This window comes from Mobula birostris, chromosome 27 (genome assembly GCF_030028105.1).
Source record: "Mobula birostris isolate sMobBir1 chromosome 27, sMobBir1.hap1, whole genome shotgun sequence".
Classification (NCBI taxonomy): Eukaryota; Metazoa; Chordata; class Chondrichthyes; order Myliobatiformes; family Myliobatidae; genus Mobula; species Mobula birostris.
In genome coordinates, this window is record NC_092396.1 from 43994988 (window position 1) to 44012419 (window position 17432).

At 45.0% G+C, this 17432-nt stretch overlaps 1 protein-coding gene across 1 annotated transcript in view; it reads left to right on the forward strand.

The window, feature by feature from the left end:
• LOC140188669 (uncharacterized) overlaps positions 1-17432 on the forward strand; it is a 114664-nt gene that overhangs the window by 21616 nt on the left and 75616 nt on the right. Inside the window, exon 4 of the mRNA XM_072245162.1 lies at positions 9537-9563. Coding sequence (XP_072101263.1) covers positions 9537-9563 — 27 coding nt within the window. The remainder of the gene's footprint in view (positions 1-9536; positions 9564-17432) is intronic.

The window sequence follows — 17432 nt, forward strand, 5'->3', positions numbered from 1 at the left end:
GAATCTCCACTTCATCTGTGAGAAGGCTTTCCAGAGATCAGAACTGAACCTCTTGTAGCATTCTTGATCTCCAGACTTGAATGCCTCTGATCTGGCTCTCAGCAAATTCCAGATTTTGTTGTTCATCCAAAGCATCTGACTGGGGAGAATCCTGAACGATTTCATGAGGACACACTCATCCATAGTTGTTTTAATAAAGTCTGTTACGGCCCTGATGTAGTCATTCAGGTCCTCAGATGAGTTCTTGAAAACGGCCCAGTCCACTGACTCAAGGTAATCTTTTAACCATTCCTCTGCCTCCTGTGACCATCTCTTAGTTGCCTTAATCTCTGGAGCCTTGCTTTTTAGGCTCTGTCTGTATACAGCTAGTAGGAGTACAGCCAAATGATCCAACTTGCCAAAATGTGATCTCAGAAAGGAACAATATCCTTATCATAATGTAGCAGTGGTCCAGTGTGTTGGGACTTCTGGTGCAACAGGTTATGTACTGGTGATAACTGGACAGTGCTTTCTTCAGACAAACAAATAAATAAATACACAAACAATAAATATCGAGAACATGAGATGGGTCCTTGAAAGTCACTCCATAGGTTGTGGAAAAAGTTCAGTGACGGGGCAAGTGAAGTTGATTGATATTATCCCCACTGGTTCTAGAGCTTGATGGTTGAAGGGTGTTAGCTATTCTTGAAGCTGGTGGTGTAAGTCTTGAGGCTCTTGATGGCAAAAGTGAGAAGAGAGCATGACTTGGGTGGTTGGGGTCATTTACTTGAATTTTCAGAAGACATTTGATAAGGTGCCACATATGAGGCTGCCTAATAAGATAAAATCCTATAGCATTCCAGGAAACATACTGGCATGGGTAGAGGAATGGCTGACAAGTAGGAGACAGTGAGTTGGAATAAAGGGGGCCTTGTCTGGTTGACTGCCAGTGACTAGTGGTGTTCTTCAGGGGTCAATATTGCGACCACTACTTTTCATAATATTTACCAATGATTTAGATAATGGAATTGATGACGTTGTGGCAAAACTTGTGGATGATATGAAGATAGGTGGAGGGGTAGGTAGTGCTGAAGATTGCAGCAGGACTTAGACAAATTGGAAGAATGGGCAAAAAAGTGGCAGAAGGAATCCAGCGGTGGGATATGTATGATAATGCATTTTGGCAAAATGAACAATAGTGCAGACTATTATCCAAATGGGGAGAAAATTCAAATATCAGAGGTACAAAGGAACTTGGGAGTCCTCGTGCAAGACCCCCGGAAGTTTAATTTACAGGTTGAGCCATAGTAAAGGAGGCAAATGCAATATTGCTATCTATCTCCAGGGGAATAGAATATAAAAACAAGGACATAATGCTGCACTTGGAGTATTGTCAATAGTTTTAGGCCCCATATCTCAGAAAGAATGTGTTGTCATTGGAGAGAGTTCAAAGGAGGTTAATGAGGATGATTCCAGGTCTGAAGGGGTTAACATATAAGGAACATTTGGCAGCTTTGGGCCTGTGCTCACTAGAATTTAGAATAATGCAGGGAGATTTCATTGAAAGGTTGATGTAGAGAGGATGTTTCCTATGGTGTGGGTATCCAGAACTAGAGGGCACAGCCTCAAAATTGAGGGGAGACCTTTTAGAACAGAAGTAAGGAGAAATTTTTTTTAGCCAGAGAGTAGTAAATCTGTGGAATGCTCTGCCACAGATTGTGGTAAGGCCAAGCCTGTGGGTATATTTAAGGTGGAAATTGATAGTTTCCTGATTGGTCAGGGCATCAAAGATTATGGTGAAAGGTGGGTGATTGGAGTTGAGTGGGATCTGGAATCAGCCATGATGGTTTGGTGAAGCAGACTCAATGGGCTGAATGGCCTAATTCTGCTCCTGTGTCTTATTGTCTTATTCATAATTTTGTGTTGGGCCCAGGACAAGTCCTCTGAAATGATAACACGGAGGAATTTAAAGTTCCAGATGGCCTTCACCTTTGATACCCCAACGAGGACTGGATAATGGACTTCAGGTTTCCTCCTCTTCAAGAAAAGCAGGGTGTTCGTTGAGAAATGAATGATTGGGAAATGCTGATGTTATTACCCCTAAACTCTCAACCATCAAACTCTTGAACTAGAAGGGAAAACTTTACACAACTTCACTTCCCCATCACTGAACTGTTCCCACAACACATGGACACACTTTCAAGGACTCAGAGGCTCCATCTTCCTCTCACCCCAACCCTCCCCTCTCCACTGACACCACCAGCCTCCCTCCCCCTCCCCCCTCTGACCCCACTTCTCATCCTCGCCTGGTCTTTACCATCCCCTCTGATATTCAACTGTCTGAGGCAGAACGCTCTGTCCTCAGTAAGGGCCTCACCTTTGTTCCCCTTCGCTCACACCTCAGCAAGTTCTGCGTTCGCCATGATGCTGAACTCTTCTTCCGCCGGCTCCGTCTTCGAGCCTACTTCTTTGGCAAGGGCTCTCCCAACCCCACCGATGACCCTTTCTCCCGTCTTCAACCTTCTTCCTCTTCATGGACACCCTGCTCTGGTCTTCTGCCTGCTCTGGATCTCTTTATCGCTAACTGCCAACGAGACATCAACCGTCTGAACTTCACCGCACCTTGTTCCCATTCCAACCTGACTCCTTCCGAACGCTCTGCTCTCCACTCCCTCCACGCTAATCCTAACCTTACCATAAAACCCGCCAGTGCTGTTGTGGTCTGGCGCACTGACTTCTACCTTGCCGAGGCACAGTGACAACTCGCGGATACCTCCTCTTATTTACCCCTCGATCATGACCCCACTAATGAGCACCAGGCCATTGTCTCCCACACGATCAATGACTTTATCCACTCAAGGGATCTCCCATCCACTGCTACCAACCTTATAGTTCCCACACCCAACATTTCCCGTTTCTACCTCCTACCCAAGATCCACAAACCTGCCTGTCCAGGTAGACCCATTGTCTCAGCTTGCTCCTGCCCCACTGAACTCATTTCTGCATACCTCGACACTGTTTTATCCCTCCTTGTTCAATCCCTTCCTACCTATGTTCGTGACACTTCTCACGCTCTGAAACTTTTCACTGAATTTAAATTCCCTGGCCCCCACTGCTTTATTTTCACCATGGATGTCCAGTCCCAAAATACTTGCATCCCCCATCAGGAAGGTCTCAAAGCTCTCCGCTTCTTTTTGGATTCCAGACCTAACCAGTTCCCCTCTACCACCACTCTGCTCCATCTAGCGGAATTAGTCCTTACTCTTAATAATTTCTCCTTTGGCTCCTCCCGCTTCCTCCAAACTAAAGGTGTAGCCATGGGCACCCATATGGGTCCTAGCTATGCCTGCCTTTTTGTTGGCTTTGTGGAACAATCTATGTTCCGTGCCTATTCTGGTATCTGTCCCCACTTTTCCTTCGCTACATCGACAACTGCATTGGCGCTGCTTCCTGCACACATGCTGAGCTCGTTGACTTCATTAACTTTGCCTCCAACTTTCACCCTGCCCTCAAGTTTACCTGGTCCACTTCCGACACCTTCCTCCCCTTTCTAGATCTCTCTCTCTCTCTCTCTCTCTCTAGAGAGAGCTTATCTACTGATGTCTACTATAAGCCTACTGACTCTCAGAGCTATCTGGACTATTCCTCTTCTCACCCCGTCTCTTGCAAAAATGCCATCCCCTTCTCGCAATTCCTCCATCTCCGCCGCATCTGCTCTCAGGATGAGGCTTTTCATTCCAGGTTAAGGGAGATGTCCTCCTTTTTTAAAGAAAGGGGCTTCCCTTTCTCCACCATCAACTCTGCTCTCAAACGCATCTCCCCCATTTCACGCACATCTGCTCTCACTCCATCCTCCTGCCACCCCAGTAGGAATAGGGTTCCCCTTGTCCTCATCTACCACCCCGCCAGCCTCCAGGTCCAACATATTATTCTCCATAACTTCCGCCACCTCCAACGGGATCCCACCACTAAGCACATCTTTCCCTCCCCCCCCCCCCCCGCTTTCCGCAGGGATCGCTCCCAACACGAGTCCCTTGTCCATTCGTTCCCCCCCTCGTCCCTCCCCACCGATCTCCCTCCTGGCACTTATTCTCGTAAGCGGAACAAGTACTACACATGCCCTTACTTACACTTCCTCCCTCACTACCATTCAGGGCCCCAGACAGTCCTTCCAGGTAACGCGACACTTCATCTGTGAGTTGGCTGGGGTGATATACTGCTCCAGTGCTCCTGATGCGGCCTTCTATATATTGGCGAGACCCGACGCAGACTGGGAGATCGTTTCGCTGAACACCTATGCTCTGTCCGCCAGAGAAAGCAGGATCTCCCAGTGGCCACACATCTTAATTCCACGTCTCATTCCCATTCTGATATGTCTATCCACGGCCTCCTCTACTGTCAGGATGAAACCACACTCAGGTTGGAGGAACAACACCTTATATTCCGTCTGGGTGGCCTCCAACTTGATGGCATGAACATTGACTTCTCAAACTTCCGCTAATGCCCCACCTCCCCCTCGTACCCCATCCGTTATTTATATACACACATTATTTCTCTCACTCTCCTTTTCCTCTCTCTGTCCCTTTCACTATACCCCTTGCCCATCGTCTGGTTTTTTCCACCCCTGCCCCTTTTTTTTTTTCTAGGCCTCCTGTCCCATGATCCTCTCATATCCCCTTTGCCAATCACCTGTCCAGCTCTTGGCTCCATCCCTCCCCCTCCTGTCTTATCCTATCATTTTCGATCTCCCCCTCCCCCTCCAACGTTCAAATCTCTTACTAGCTCTTCTTTCAGTTAGTCCTGACGAAGGGTCTTGGCCCGAAACATCACTGTACCTCTTCCTATAGGTGCTGCCTGGCCTGCTGCGTTTACCAGCAACTTTTATGGGTGTTTCAAGGACCCTTCATCTCATGTTCTCAATATTTATTGCTTATTAATTTTTTTTTATCGTTTGTATTTGCACAGTTTGTTCTCTTTTGCACACTGGTTGTCCACCGTGTTGGATGCAGCCTTTCATTCATTTTATTATCGTTATTAGATTTATTGAGTATGCCTGCAGGAAAACAAATCTCAGGGTTGTAAATGGGAATATGTATGTATTTGTTTTGATAATTTTACTTTGATCTTTGATATTCATAGGGCCCTTGATATTCTTCGACATAATGCAAAGAATGCTAATGTGTATTACAAGTGGACTCAGATAAAGATGTCTTTCTGTACTTATGGGAAGATAGAGACCCTTAGAAAATTTACTGCTAGGAATTCACAGTCCCTGATGACTCCCTTTCAGAAGTTATGTTGTTAGTTGACTGATAAGTGAAGGGTAGTAAGGGAAATGAGCCTGGCTTGGTAATTGGAGTTCTAGTTTTGCAAACAGTGATCACAACTCCCCCAGATTTAGGATAGTTATGGATAACGATAGGAATCAAGGGAAGAGTGGACCTTGTGATTGAAATGGAAAAGGTGAACTACAACAGCATGAGGAAGCAGCTGTGGATAGTCGATTTCGAGTAGCTGTTATTGGTTTAGTTCATATATGAAATGTTAGAGTCCTTTGAAGGACAACTGGTCAGAAGCCAGGACCAAAATGTTCTTGTGAGGAACACAGATCCGAATGGCAAATTTTAGGATCCTTAGATAGAAGGACTTGATGTAAATTTTGTCTGTTTGTAATGTTTAGGCGGCTGAAATCTGGTTGGGCTCCAATGGAATATAAAGGATGCAGGAGAGTACATCAACAGGGTATCAGGAGTTCTAAAAATGCCATAAAATATCCTTAGAGAGAAGAACTAAGGAAAATCCTGAGGCATTTAATGCAATCTTTATAAAAAAAGAGGATGGTTATACCTCTGAAGAACAAAGGAGGGAAATCATACCTGGAGCCAGATCAGGCGGGTGAGGAACTACATAATTTAGCGCTTTGGATCAATATTCACCAAGGAAGAGGGCATACACTATATTGAGCTCATGGATGGACAGGTATGGTTATGTTTAAAGCATGAGGCTAATTGGAATGAGAGCAATATTATCAATCTTTTTGGTATCTTCTCTTTCAATTATGATCATAATCACATGAACTGTAACCATCAAAACAACGTCTTTCAAGAGAAAAGACTTCCTTTACCACCAACTCCACTTTGACCATTCTGATGCCAAATTTATATTCACAACTTGTTACCAACTTGCTTTGCATGTGATGATGGGAGATTTGTAGAATGCATTCCACATCAGTTGAAGTCAAGGAAGCATAAATTATACTTGGCACAAATAGTGAATTGTTTAAGACCTATTTAAATATTGAGGCAGAATCAGAATCAGCTTTAATATCACTGGCATATGTTGTGAACTTTGTTAACTTTGTGGCAGCAGTACAATACATAATAGAGAAAAATATGAATTACAGTAAGCTTGTTATTTCTTCAAAGAATTCCAACAGGTTTGTCAGGCAAGATTTTCCCATGAGGAAACCATGTTGACTATGGTCTGTTTTATCATGTACCTGCAAGTACCTGCAGGTTGTGACTTAGGAGCCTGATTGAATTTTTTGAGGATGTAACTAAACACATTGATGAAGGAACAGCAGTAGATGTAGTGTATATGGATTTCAGCAAGGCATTTGATAAAGTACCCCATGCCAGGCTTGTTGCGAAAGTAAGGAGGCATGGGATCCAAGGGGACATTGCTTTGTGGATCCAGACTGGCTTGCCCACGGAAGGCAAAGAGTGGTTATAGATGGGTCATATTCTGCATGGTGGTTGGTGACCAGTGTTGTGACTCAAGGCTCTGTTCTGGGACCCCTACTCTTTGTGATTTTTATAAATGACCTGGATGAGGAAGTGGAGGGATGGGTTAGTAAATTTGCTGATGACACAAAGGTTGGGGTGTTGTGGATAGTCTGGAGGACTGTCAAAGGTTACAGTGGGACATCGATAGAATGCAAAACTGGGCTGAAAATTGGCAGATGGAGTTCAACCCAGATAAGTGTGAAGTGGTTCAGTTTGGTAGGTCAGATATGATGGCAGAATATAGTATTAATGGTAACACTCTTGGCAGTGTGGAAGATCGGAGGGATCTTGGGGTCCAGGTTCATAGGACTCTCAAAGCTGCTACGCAGGTTGACTCTGTGGTTAAGAAGGCGTACAGTACATTGGCCTTCATAAACAGTGGGATTAAGTTTAGGAGCTGAGAGGTAATGTTGCAGCTATACAGGACCGTGGTCAGTCCCCACTTGGAGCATTGTGCTCAGTTCTGGTCGCTTCAATACAGGAAGAATGTGGAAACCATAGAAAAGGTGCAGAGGAGGTTTGCAATGCTATTGCCTGGGTTGGGGAGCATGCCTTCTGAGAATAGGTTGAGTAAACTCGGCCTTTTCTCCTTGAAGTGACAGAGGATGAGAGGTGACCTGATAGAGGTGTATAAGATGATGAGAGGCATTAATCATGTGGATAGTCAAAGGCTTTTTCCCAGGTCTGAAATGGCTAGCACGAGAGGGCAGATTTTTAAGGTACTTGGAAGCAGGTACAGAGGAGATGTCAGGGGTAAGTTTTTTACTCAGAGAGTGGTGAGTGCGTGGAATGGGCTGCCGGTGGCGACAGTGGAGGCAGAAATGATAGGGTCTTTTAGGAGACTCCTGGATAGGTACATGGAGTTTAGAAAAATAGAGGGCTATGGGTAAGCCTAGGTAGTTCTAAGGTAAGGACATACATGATCGGCACAGCTTTATCGGCCGAAAGGCCTGGATTGTGCTCTAGGTTTTGTACGTTTCTATGTTTCTACCCTGAAACCATATCCTTAACAATTGACTCCAACATCTTCTCAATCAATGAGTGCAGACTAACTGGTCTCTCACTTTCATTATTCTACCTCTCTTCCTTCTTGAAGAGTGGATCGACATTTGCAATTTTCTAGTCTTCCAGAATCTAATGATTCTTGAAAGATCAGTATTAAAACTTCCGCAATATCTTCACCATCTCTTTCAGAACCCTTTGAGTGGGTACCACCTGGTCCAGGTGACTTATATACCTTTAAACCTTTCAGTTTCCCAAGAAGCTTCTCTGTAATATTGACAACTTCAGACACTTTCTTCCTGACACTCTCGAACATCCAGTATACTGCTGGTGTCTTCCACTGTGAAGACTGATGCAAAATACTTATTCAGTTCATCCGCTGTTTCCTTGCACCCAATTACAACCTCTCCAGCGTCACTTTCCAGTGCTCCAATATCCACTCTCACCTCTCCGTTACACTTTATATACCTGAAGAAACTTTTCGTACACTCTTTATTATTGGCTAGCATACTTTTGTATCATCTCATTCTTAATAGTTTTTTGATTTTGTGAAGAAACTCAATCAAGTTTGTAAGGAACAAATTGCCCTGAACAAAGCCGTGTTGGCTCTCCCAGTACACAACAGTACAAATAACAAACGTCCAGCTGCAATAATTCCCTTCAACTACTACCTCCAGTCTTTTATAAGCAAACTAGTTCTGAATTCAAGTGACCAATTTGCCACTGATCCCATACACCTTAATCTTCTCATAAGGAAGATTTTGAAATGCCTTGGTAAAATCCAGGTAGGCAACATTCACAGCTCTAGCTCCATCCATCACCCTTGTCAAAAAACTAATCAAGATTTGACCATCCCATACTGGCTCTCCTTAATTAGTACATGATTTTGTAAATACTCTTAAATTCTACCCCTAAGAATTCTCTCCAGTAACTTCCTTACCATTGACATGAGACACACAGGTGTATCATTTCCAGGATTATCCCTTCTTCCCTCTGAATAATGGAACAACATTAGCTACCTGCCAGTCCTCTGGGATGTTGCCTGTGGCTAGAGATGATGCAAGCATATTGGTCAAGGCCCTAGCAGTCTCTTCTTTTGCCTCTCTCAATAAGCTGTGTATATCCCATCAGGTCCCAGGGATTTGTTCATGTTCATTCTCTTTAAGAGACTCAACACTCTCTCCCGATTTACTTCAAAATGCACTAGCATATCAGAATTTTCAGCGATGAACTCCCTATACTCCAAGTCATTCTCCTTCGTAACCACGGATATAAAGTACTCTGATGGACCTCACCCATGTCCTCCACATCCAAGCTAATATTTCCAACAGGTGTAATGTTGCTGTTGGATTCTATTGTGAGAATGACCAGCAAAGTGATCAGAGCTGCCAAGATTACAGAATACGATTCACCTGCCCTCCATCATTTTGTAAGTATGGGAAAATGGAAGTCATGGAGTTCAGAACATCAGCTATAGAATGACGGTTGGATCTTTAGCTGATTTAATGCAGTCTGAGCTGATCATTCCCTCTCCCACCGTCTTACTAAAGGTATCTATGATCACTTCTGTATTGTCCAAAATTCCAGTTACCCATATCTTGAACACTCCTTATTTGACACTTCCTGGAGTTTGAGAAAGCCTTGGAACCCTGGGTGACAGGTGAGGCCCAGGTGGGAAGGGAAGACACTTCCACAGATAGCCCATGGGATGATTGACTGTCAATAATTTTAAAATTGCTATTAACTGAATTGTTTTGTTTCTGCTTTTAGGTGCTGTTCTTTCTACTCCAGATACACGTGAGTATATCCTGTCCACTCTAAATAGGAAGATCTTTGACTAATGTTCAAATGCAACTTCAAGCCTCATCTGGCTGTTTTAAGAGGTCCTTGATATGAATTATATTGAATCGCACTTACAACCTCGTAACAATATGGCCATAAGACCTTTCCTTCTCAAGCAATTCGATGCACTTAGATCACTAACCATTCCCTCATTCTGTGGGTTAGTCTGGCACTGGAATTGCAACAATCCAATTGGCGCCCATATTTTCCATTCATCTGTCACCAGTTCCAAATGGTCAACTTAGATTGACTGCTGTTTAAAAGCAACATCTAGTGACCTATGTATGACCATGTAGAACATGCTTCATGCAGATTTATTTACTGATGTCCCTCTGGGTGGAACAGAATATGAAGAAAAAAGAAAACGCATTTAAGTTCCAAAGAGGTCAGGTAACACCACAATCACAAACGGAGTTCAGTATTTATCAAAGCAACACACATCAAAGTTGCTGGTGAATGCAGCAGGCCAGGCAGCATCTCTAGGAAGAGGTACAGTTGACGTTTCAGGCCAAGACCCTTCGTCAGGACTAACTGAAGGAAGAGTTAGTAAGAGATTTGAAAGTGGGAGGGGGAGGGGGAGATCCAAAATGATAGGATAAGACAGGAGGGGGAGGGATAGAGCCAAGAGCTGACAGGTGATTGGCAAAGGGGATATGAGAGGATCATGGGACAGGAGGTTCAGGGAGAAAGACAAGGGCAGGGGGGAACCCAGAGGATGGGCAAGGAGTAGAGTCAGAGGAACAGAGGGAGAAAAAGGAGAGAGAGAAAGAAAGTGTGTATAAAAATAAATAACGGATGGGGTACGAGGGGGAGGTGGGGCATTAGCGGAAGTTAGAGAAGTCAATGTTCATGCCATCAGGTTGGAGGCTACCCAGACGGAATATAAGGTGTTGTTCCTCCAACCTGAGTGTGGCTTCATCTTTACAGTAGAGGAGGCTGTGGATAGACATGTCAGAATGGGACTGGAATGTGGAATTAAAATGTGTGGCCACTGGGAGATCCTGCTTTCTCTGGCGGACAAAGCGTAGGTGTTCAGCAAAGTGGTCTCCCAGTCTGCGTCAGGTCTTGCCAATATATAGAAGGCCACATCGGGAGCACCGGACGCAGTATATCATCCCAGCCGACTCACAGGTGAAGTGTCGCGTCACCTGGAAGGACTCTCTGGGGCCCTGAATGGTAGTGAGGGAGGAAGTGTATGGGCATGTGTAGCACTTGTTCCGCTTACAAGGGTAAGTGCCAGGAGGGAAATCAGTGGGGAGGGATGGGGGGGACGAGTGGACAAGGGAGTCGCGTAGGGAGCGATCACTGCGGAAAGCAGAGAGCGGGTGGAGGGAAAGATGTGTTTAGTGGTGGGATCCCGTTGGAGGTGGCAGAAGTTACAGAGAATAATATGTTGGACCCGGAGGCTGTTGGGGTGGTAGGTGAGGACCAGGGGAACCCTATTCATAGAAACATAGAAAATGGGTGCAGGAGTAGGCCATTCGGCCCTTCGAGCCTGCACCGCCATTTATTATGGTCATGGCTGATCATCCAACTCAGAACCCCACCCCAGCCTTCCCTCCATACCCCCTGATCCCTGTAGCCACAAGGGCCATATCTAACTCCCTCTTAAATATAGCCAATGAACTGGCCTCAACTGTTTCCTGTGGCAGAGAATTCCACAGATTCACCACTCTCTGTGTGAAGAAGTTTTTCCTAATCTCGGTCCTAAAAGGCTTCCCCTTTATCCTCAAACTGTGACCCCTCGTTCTGGACTTCCCCAACATCGGGAACAATCTTCCTGCATCTAGCCTGTCCAATCCCTTTAGGATTTTATACGTTTCAATCAGATCCCCCCTCAATCTTCTAAATTCCAACGAGTACAAGCCCAGTTCATCCAGTCTTTCTTCATATGAAAGTCCTGCCATCCCAGGAATCAATCTGGTGAACCTTCTTTGTACTCCCTCTATGGCAAGGATGTCTTTCCTCAGATTAGGGACCAAAACTGCACACAATACTCCAGGTGTGGTCTCACCAAGGTCTTGTACAACTGCAGTAGTACCTCCCTGCTCCTGTACTCGAATCCTCTCGCTATAAATGCCAGCATACCATTCGCCTTTTTCACCGCCTGCTGTACCTGCATGCCCACGTTCAATGACTGGTGTATAATGACACCCAGGTCTCGTTGCACCTCCCCTTTTCCTAATCGGCCACCATTCAGATAATAATCTGTTTTCCTATTTTTGCCACCAAAGTGGATAACTTCACATTTATCCACATTAAATTGCATCTGCCATGAATTTGCCCACTCACCGAACCTATCCAAGTCACTCTGCATCCTCTTAGCATCCTCCTCACAGCTAACACTGCCACCCAGCTTCGTGTCATCCGCAAACTTGGAGATGCTGCGTTTAAATTCCCTCATCCAAGTCATTAATATATATTGTAAACAACTGGGGTCCCAGCACTGAGCCTTGCGGTACCCCACTAGTCACTGCCTGCCATTCTGAAAAGGTCCCATTTATTCCCACTCTTTGCTTCCTGTCTGCTAACCAATTCTCTATCCACATCAATACCTTACCCCCAATACCGTGTGCTTTAAATTTGCACACTAATCTCCTGTGTGGGACCTTGTCAAAAGCCTTTTGAAAATCCAAATATACCACATCCACTGGCTCTCCCCTATCCACCCTACTAGTTACATCCTCAAAAAAATTCTATGAAATTCGTCAGACATGATTTTCCTTTCACAAATCCATGCTGACTTTGTCCGATGATTTCACCGCTTTCCAGATGTGCTGTTATCACATCTTTGATAACTGATTCCTAGTGGGGTGGCGGGAGGATGGAGTGAGCAGATGTGCGTGAAATGGAGGAGATGCGTTTGAGAGCAGAGCTGATGGTGGAGGAAGGGAAGCCCCTTTCTTTAAAAAAAGGAAGACATCTCCCTCGTCCTGGAATGAAAAGCCTCATCCTGAGAGCAGATGCGGCGGAGGCGGAGGAATTGCGAGAAGGGGTTGGTATTTTTGCAAGAGACAGGGTGAGAAGAGGGATTGTCCACATAGCTGTGAGAGTCAGTAGGCTTATAGCAGACATCAGTGGATAAGCTGTCTCCAGAAATAGAGACAGAAAGATCTAGAAAGGGGAGGGAGGTGTCCGAAATGGACCAGGTAAACTTGAGGGCAGGGTGAATGTTGGAGGCAAAGTTACTAAAGTCAACGAGCTGAGCATGCATGCAGGAAGCAGCGCCAATGCTTTGAGACCTTCCTGACAGGGATGGAAGTATATAGGGACTGGACATCCATGGTGAAAATAAAGCGGTGGGGGCCAGAGAACTTAAAATCATCGAAAAGTTTAAGAGCGTGAGAAGCGTCACGAACATAGGTAGGAAGGGATTGAACAAGGGGAGATAAAACCGTGTCGAGGTATGCAGAAATGAGTTCGGTGGGGCAGGAGCAAGCTGAGACAATAGGTCTGCCAGGACAGGCAGGTTTGTGGATCTTGGGTAGGAGGTAGAAACGGGAAGTGCGAGGTGTGGGAACTATAAGGTTGGTAGCAGTGGATGGGAGATCCCCTGAGTGGATAAAGTCGGTGATAGTGTGGGAGACAATGGCCTGTTGCGCCTTAGTGGGGTCACGATCGAGGGGTAAATAAGAGGAGGTATCCGCGAGCTGTCGCTGTGCCTCGGCAAAGTAGAAGTCAGTACTACCTTCTACCTCCTACCCAAGATATAGTTCCCACACCTTGCACTTCCCGTTTCTACCTCCTTCCCAAGATCCACAAACCTGCCTGCCCTGGCAGACCTATTGTCTCAGCTTGCTCCTGCCCCACCGAACTCGTTTCATTCCAGGAAGAGGGAGATGTCTTCCTTTTTTAAAGAAAGGGGCTTCCCTTCCTCCACCATCAACTCTGCTCTCAAATGCATCTCCCTCATTTCACGCACATCTGCTCTCACTCCATCCTCCCGCCACCCCACTAAGAATAGGGTTCCCCTGGTCCTCACCAACCACCCCACCAGCCTCCAGGTTCCACATATTATTCTCCATAACTTCCGCCACCTCCAACGGGATCCCACCACTAAGCACATCTTTCCCTCCCCACCCTGCTTTCCACAGGGATTGCTCCCTACGCAACTCCCTTGTCCATTCGTCCCCCCCATCCCTCCCCACTAATCTCCCTCCTGGCACTTATCCTTGTAAGCAGAACAAGTGCTACACATGCCCTTACACTTCCTCCCTTACCACCATTCAGGGCCCCAGACAGTCCTTCCAGGTGAGGCGACACTTCACCTGTGAGTCGGCTGGGGTGATATACTGTGTCCGGTGCTCCCGATGTGGCCTTCTATATATTGGCGAGACCTGACGCAAACTGGGAGATCATCTCACTGAATACCTACGCTCTGTCCGCCAGAGAAAGCAGGATCTCCCAGTGGCCACACATTTTAATTCCACATCCCATTCCCATTCTGACATGTCTATCCACGGCCTCCTGTACTGTAAAGATGAAGCCACACTCAGGTTGGAGGAACAACACCTTATATTCCATCTGGGTAGCCTCCAACCTGATGGCATGAACATTGACTTCTCCAACTTCCGCTAATGCCCCACCTCCCCCTCGTATCCCATCCGTTATTTATTTTTATACACACATTCTTTCTCTCACTCTCCTTTTTCTCCCTCTGTCTATATCCCTTGCCCATCCTCTGGTTCCCCCCCCCCCTTGTATTTCTCCCCGGACCTCATGTCCCATGATCCTCTCATATCCCCTTTGCCAATCACCTGTCCAGCTCCTGGCTCCATCCCTCCCCCTCCTGTCTTCTCCTATCATTTTGGATCTCCCCCTCCCCTTCCCACTTTCATATCTCTTACTAACTCTTCTTTCAGTTAGTCCTGATGAAGGGTCTCGGCCTGAAATGTTGACTGCACCTCTTCCTAGAGATGCTGCCTGGCCTGCTGCATTCACCAGCAACTTTGATGTGTGTTGCTTGAATTTCCAGCATCTGCAGAATTCCTGTTGTTCAGTATTTATCGAATAGATGATGTGCTCAGAACCTTCCATCAACAACCTGGCAGAAATATCACTGAGAACAGTCATGTTGAGTTGATATGGAAGAAAAGCCTGACAGTCATAAGTTTTATCAACAGTCTCTGATGAACACTGGCTCAGCTGTTGTCCATTGGAACACCAACGAGTCAATCTTGATTTTAAAGGGAGTAATGGGGTTGTGTACTCATCTACATTGTTGAGTCTGCAGAACAACTGGGCAATTAACAGAGAGGAAAAGATATAAATTAACACATCCCCAAGAATTGGCCAATTGTTGGACAACACAATGATAAATAAAATCTAGCCATTTTTGATGGATGTCTAGACATTTGTCATAGCCAAGATGTCCACCAATAACATTGTTGCTACGCTTGCATTAGGAGCTGAGCTGAAGCTGCGTGTTCTGTATTCATTTGTTCACCTACTGACACTTCAAGCACACTCCTCTGATCACAATGTTGAAGGAACACATGCAGTGACATATTCACTACTCACTGGTATGGGTGCACTTATGCTTATGCAGCTCAACACCATTCAGAGTCCAATATATTTCTGTCTTCCATCTGCATCCTGAAGCTACAAATAGTACAATCTGCAGTGCACATTGTAATAACTGCGTGTTTAACCCCAGCTGTGCCTGCCTTTCATTGGCATCATGGAACAAGCCATGATCTGAATCTACACTAGTAACACTCCTCAACTCTTTCTCTGCTACGGTGAGGGTGTTGTTTCTGCACCTGTGTGGAAATTACGCAGCATCTCTGGAAAGAAAATCATGTAGACACCTGAACCTTTAACTTGGAGCTTTGAGTGTGAGTAGGTATTTCCAGTAGGATAGCAGCATGGTCAGATGCAGCAGCTACCCTGTGTCCAATCGAACTTCTCTTTGTTCATCCTTTATATCTTCTTTTTATGATCGCAGGTCACTGCAAAGTACTGCAGGACTGTCCCATCAGTGAGTTGTTTGATAGCGATGGAGCTGGACTTGTTGCGTATCACTGTTTTGTTTCCACCTGGATTTGTTGCACCATAATGGTGCATGGTGCGAGTGGATGTTTTTATTGGGATTACAAGCCCCTGTTGAACTTTGGTAATGTGGTATACTGTGGAGCTGTGTTGCCTGAGCATTGGCGAGAACTAGTCCAAATGCATGGGCTTTCATTTTGTATCCACCCAGGAGAGGAGCTGCCGAGGCGATGTTTGGGAAATTCCATGGGGAGGTCTAGAATCTATATTGGGTTGGAACCTGGTGACTCCTTTCAGTGCTGCTCTCCAGTGGACCAGAACTTTTCTGAAATTGTAACATATCTGCTATTTGTTCCACAGCATGTGCTATTGGTAACATATGTTGCACCTTGGCCCTGGAAATATACTGCTTCATTAGCCATATTCATATATGGTTATACAATAACTAAACTTGAAGTTGAACTTGAACTTGAGATAGGTGCTAACAAAGCTTGAAGAGGTTTTATACAAACTCACAGCATGGCAGCAAACAGGCAAGTTGGGTAAAATGCTGAGAAATGGAAAGACATCCACATCTGTGCACAAAAGAGAAAAGCAAATTATTTGTTGACTGCTGACTGATTGGAAAATACCAATGTTCACAGTGACCTTGGTATTCTTGGAGAGAATTGAGTCAAATCTAATGAGCACCTGCAGTATTTAGTGAGGCAAATGCTCCATATTACATGTGGATTTAGATAAAGGTGTCTTTCTGTACTTAATGTGGAGATAGTGACACCTTAACTATTGTGTGCAGTGTTAGTCTTACCAAAGAAGAATTATTGCTTGGAATTCACTATCCCTGGGTACTCTGTTGTTATGCTAAGGGTAGCAACGGAAATGAGTCTGGCTAGGGGACTGGAGTTTCAGTGCAGAATAGCTTTACGAACAGTGATCATAACTCTGTCAGATTTAGGATTGTTATGGATGATGATAGGAATTAGGAGAAGATTGGACCTTGGGAGTAAGTGACTAAAATGGAAAAAACTAGCAAGAACTGCATGAGGAAGCAACTGGGGACAGTAGATATCGAGTAGCTGCTATTGGGCTAGTCCAAATATGAAATGTGGGAGTCATTAAAGCACCAGTGGAAAGAACACAGACCAAAATATTCCTGTGAGGAACAAAGATGAGATTGGTCGATTTTGGGATCCTTAGACAAACAGACTCGATGTAAATTTAGGCAGAAATCCAAAGGAAATATATGTAAGGTTTAGGAAGCTAAATCAGTTTGGGCTCCTGCAGAACATGAAGGAAACATGGAAGTGTGTTCACAGGGAATCATGAGGTCTAAGCGTTGTCAAAAATATCCTCGGTGAGAATAACTAAGGTAAATACTGAGGATTTAATGCAAACATCATAAACAAGAAGGTAGCTGGATAGATGGTATTACCTTTAGAACAAAGGAGGGAAATTATACCTGCAGACTAATCAAGTGGGTGAAGAATATGTAAGTTTGCTCTTGGGATCAGTAAGTACGAAGGAGGAGGACATGGAGCACGTGGAGCTCAGGAACAGGTATGTGACTATCATGAATGAGGAGAACAGCAATTTTCAGTATTAATCTTTTGGTAACTCCTCTTTCAGTAATCACACTTCAGTATGTATGCATGCAGGTACTATCTGTGTAGAGAAAAGACCCTCTTTACTACCTACTCCACCTCAATCATTTTGGCACTTGTTTTCCATTTGCTTTGCATGTGACATTGGTAGATTTGTGAATTTCATTTCTCAGCAGTTGAAGGCAAAGTAGGACAGATAATACTTGGCAGAAATAGTGAACTGCATAAGACC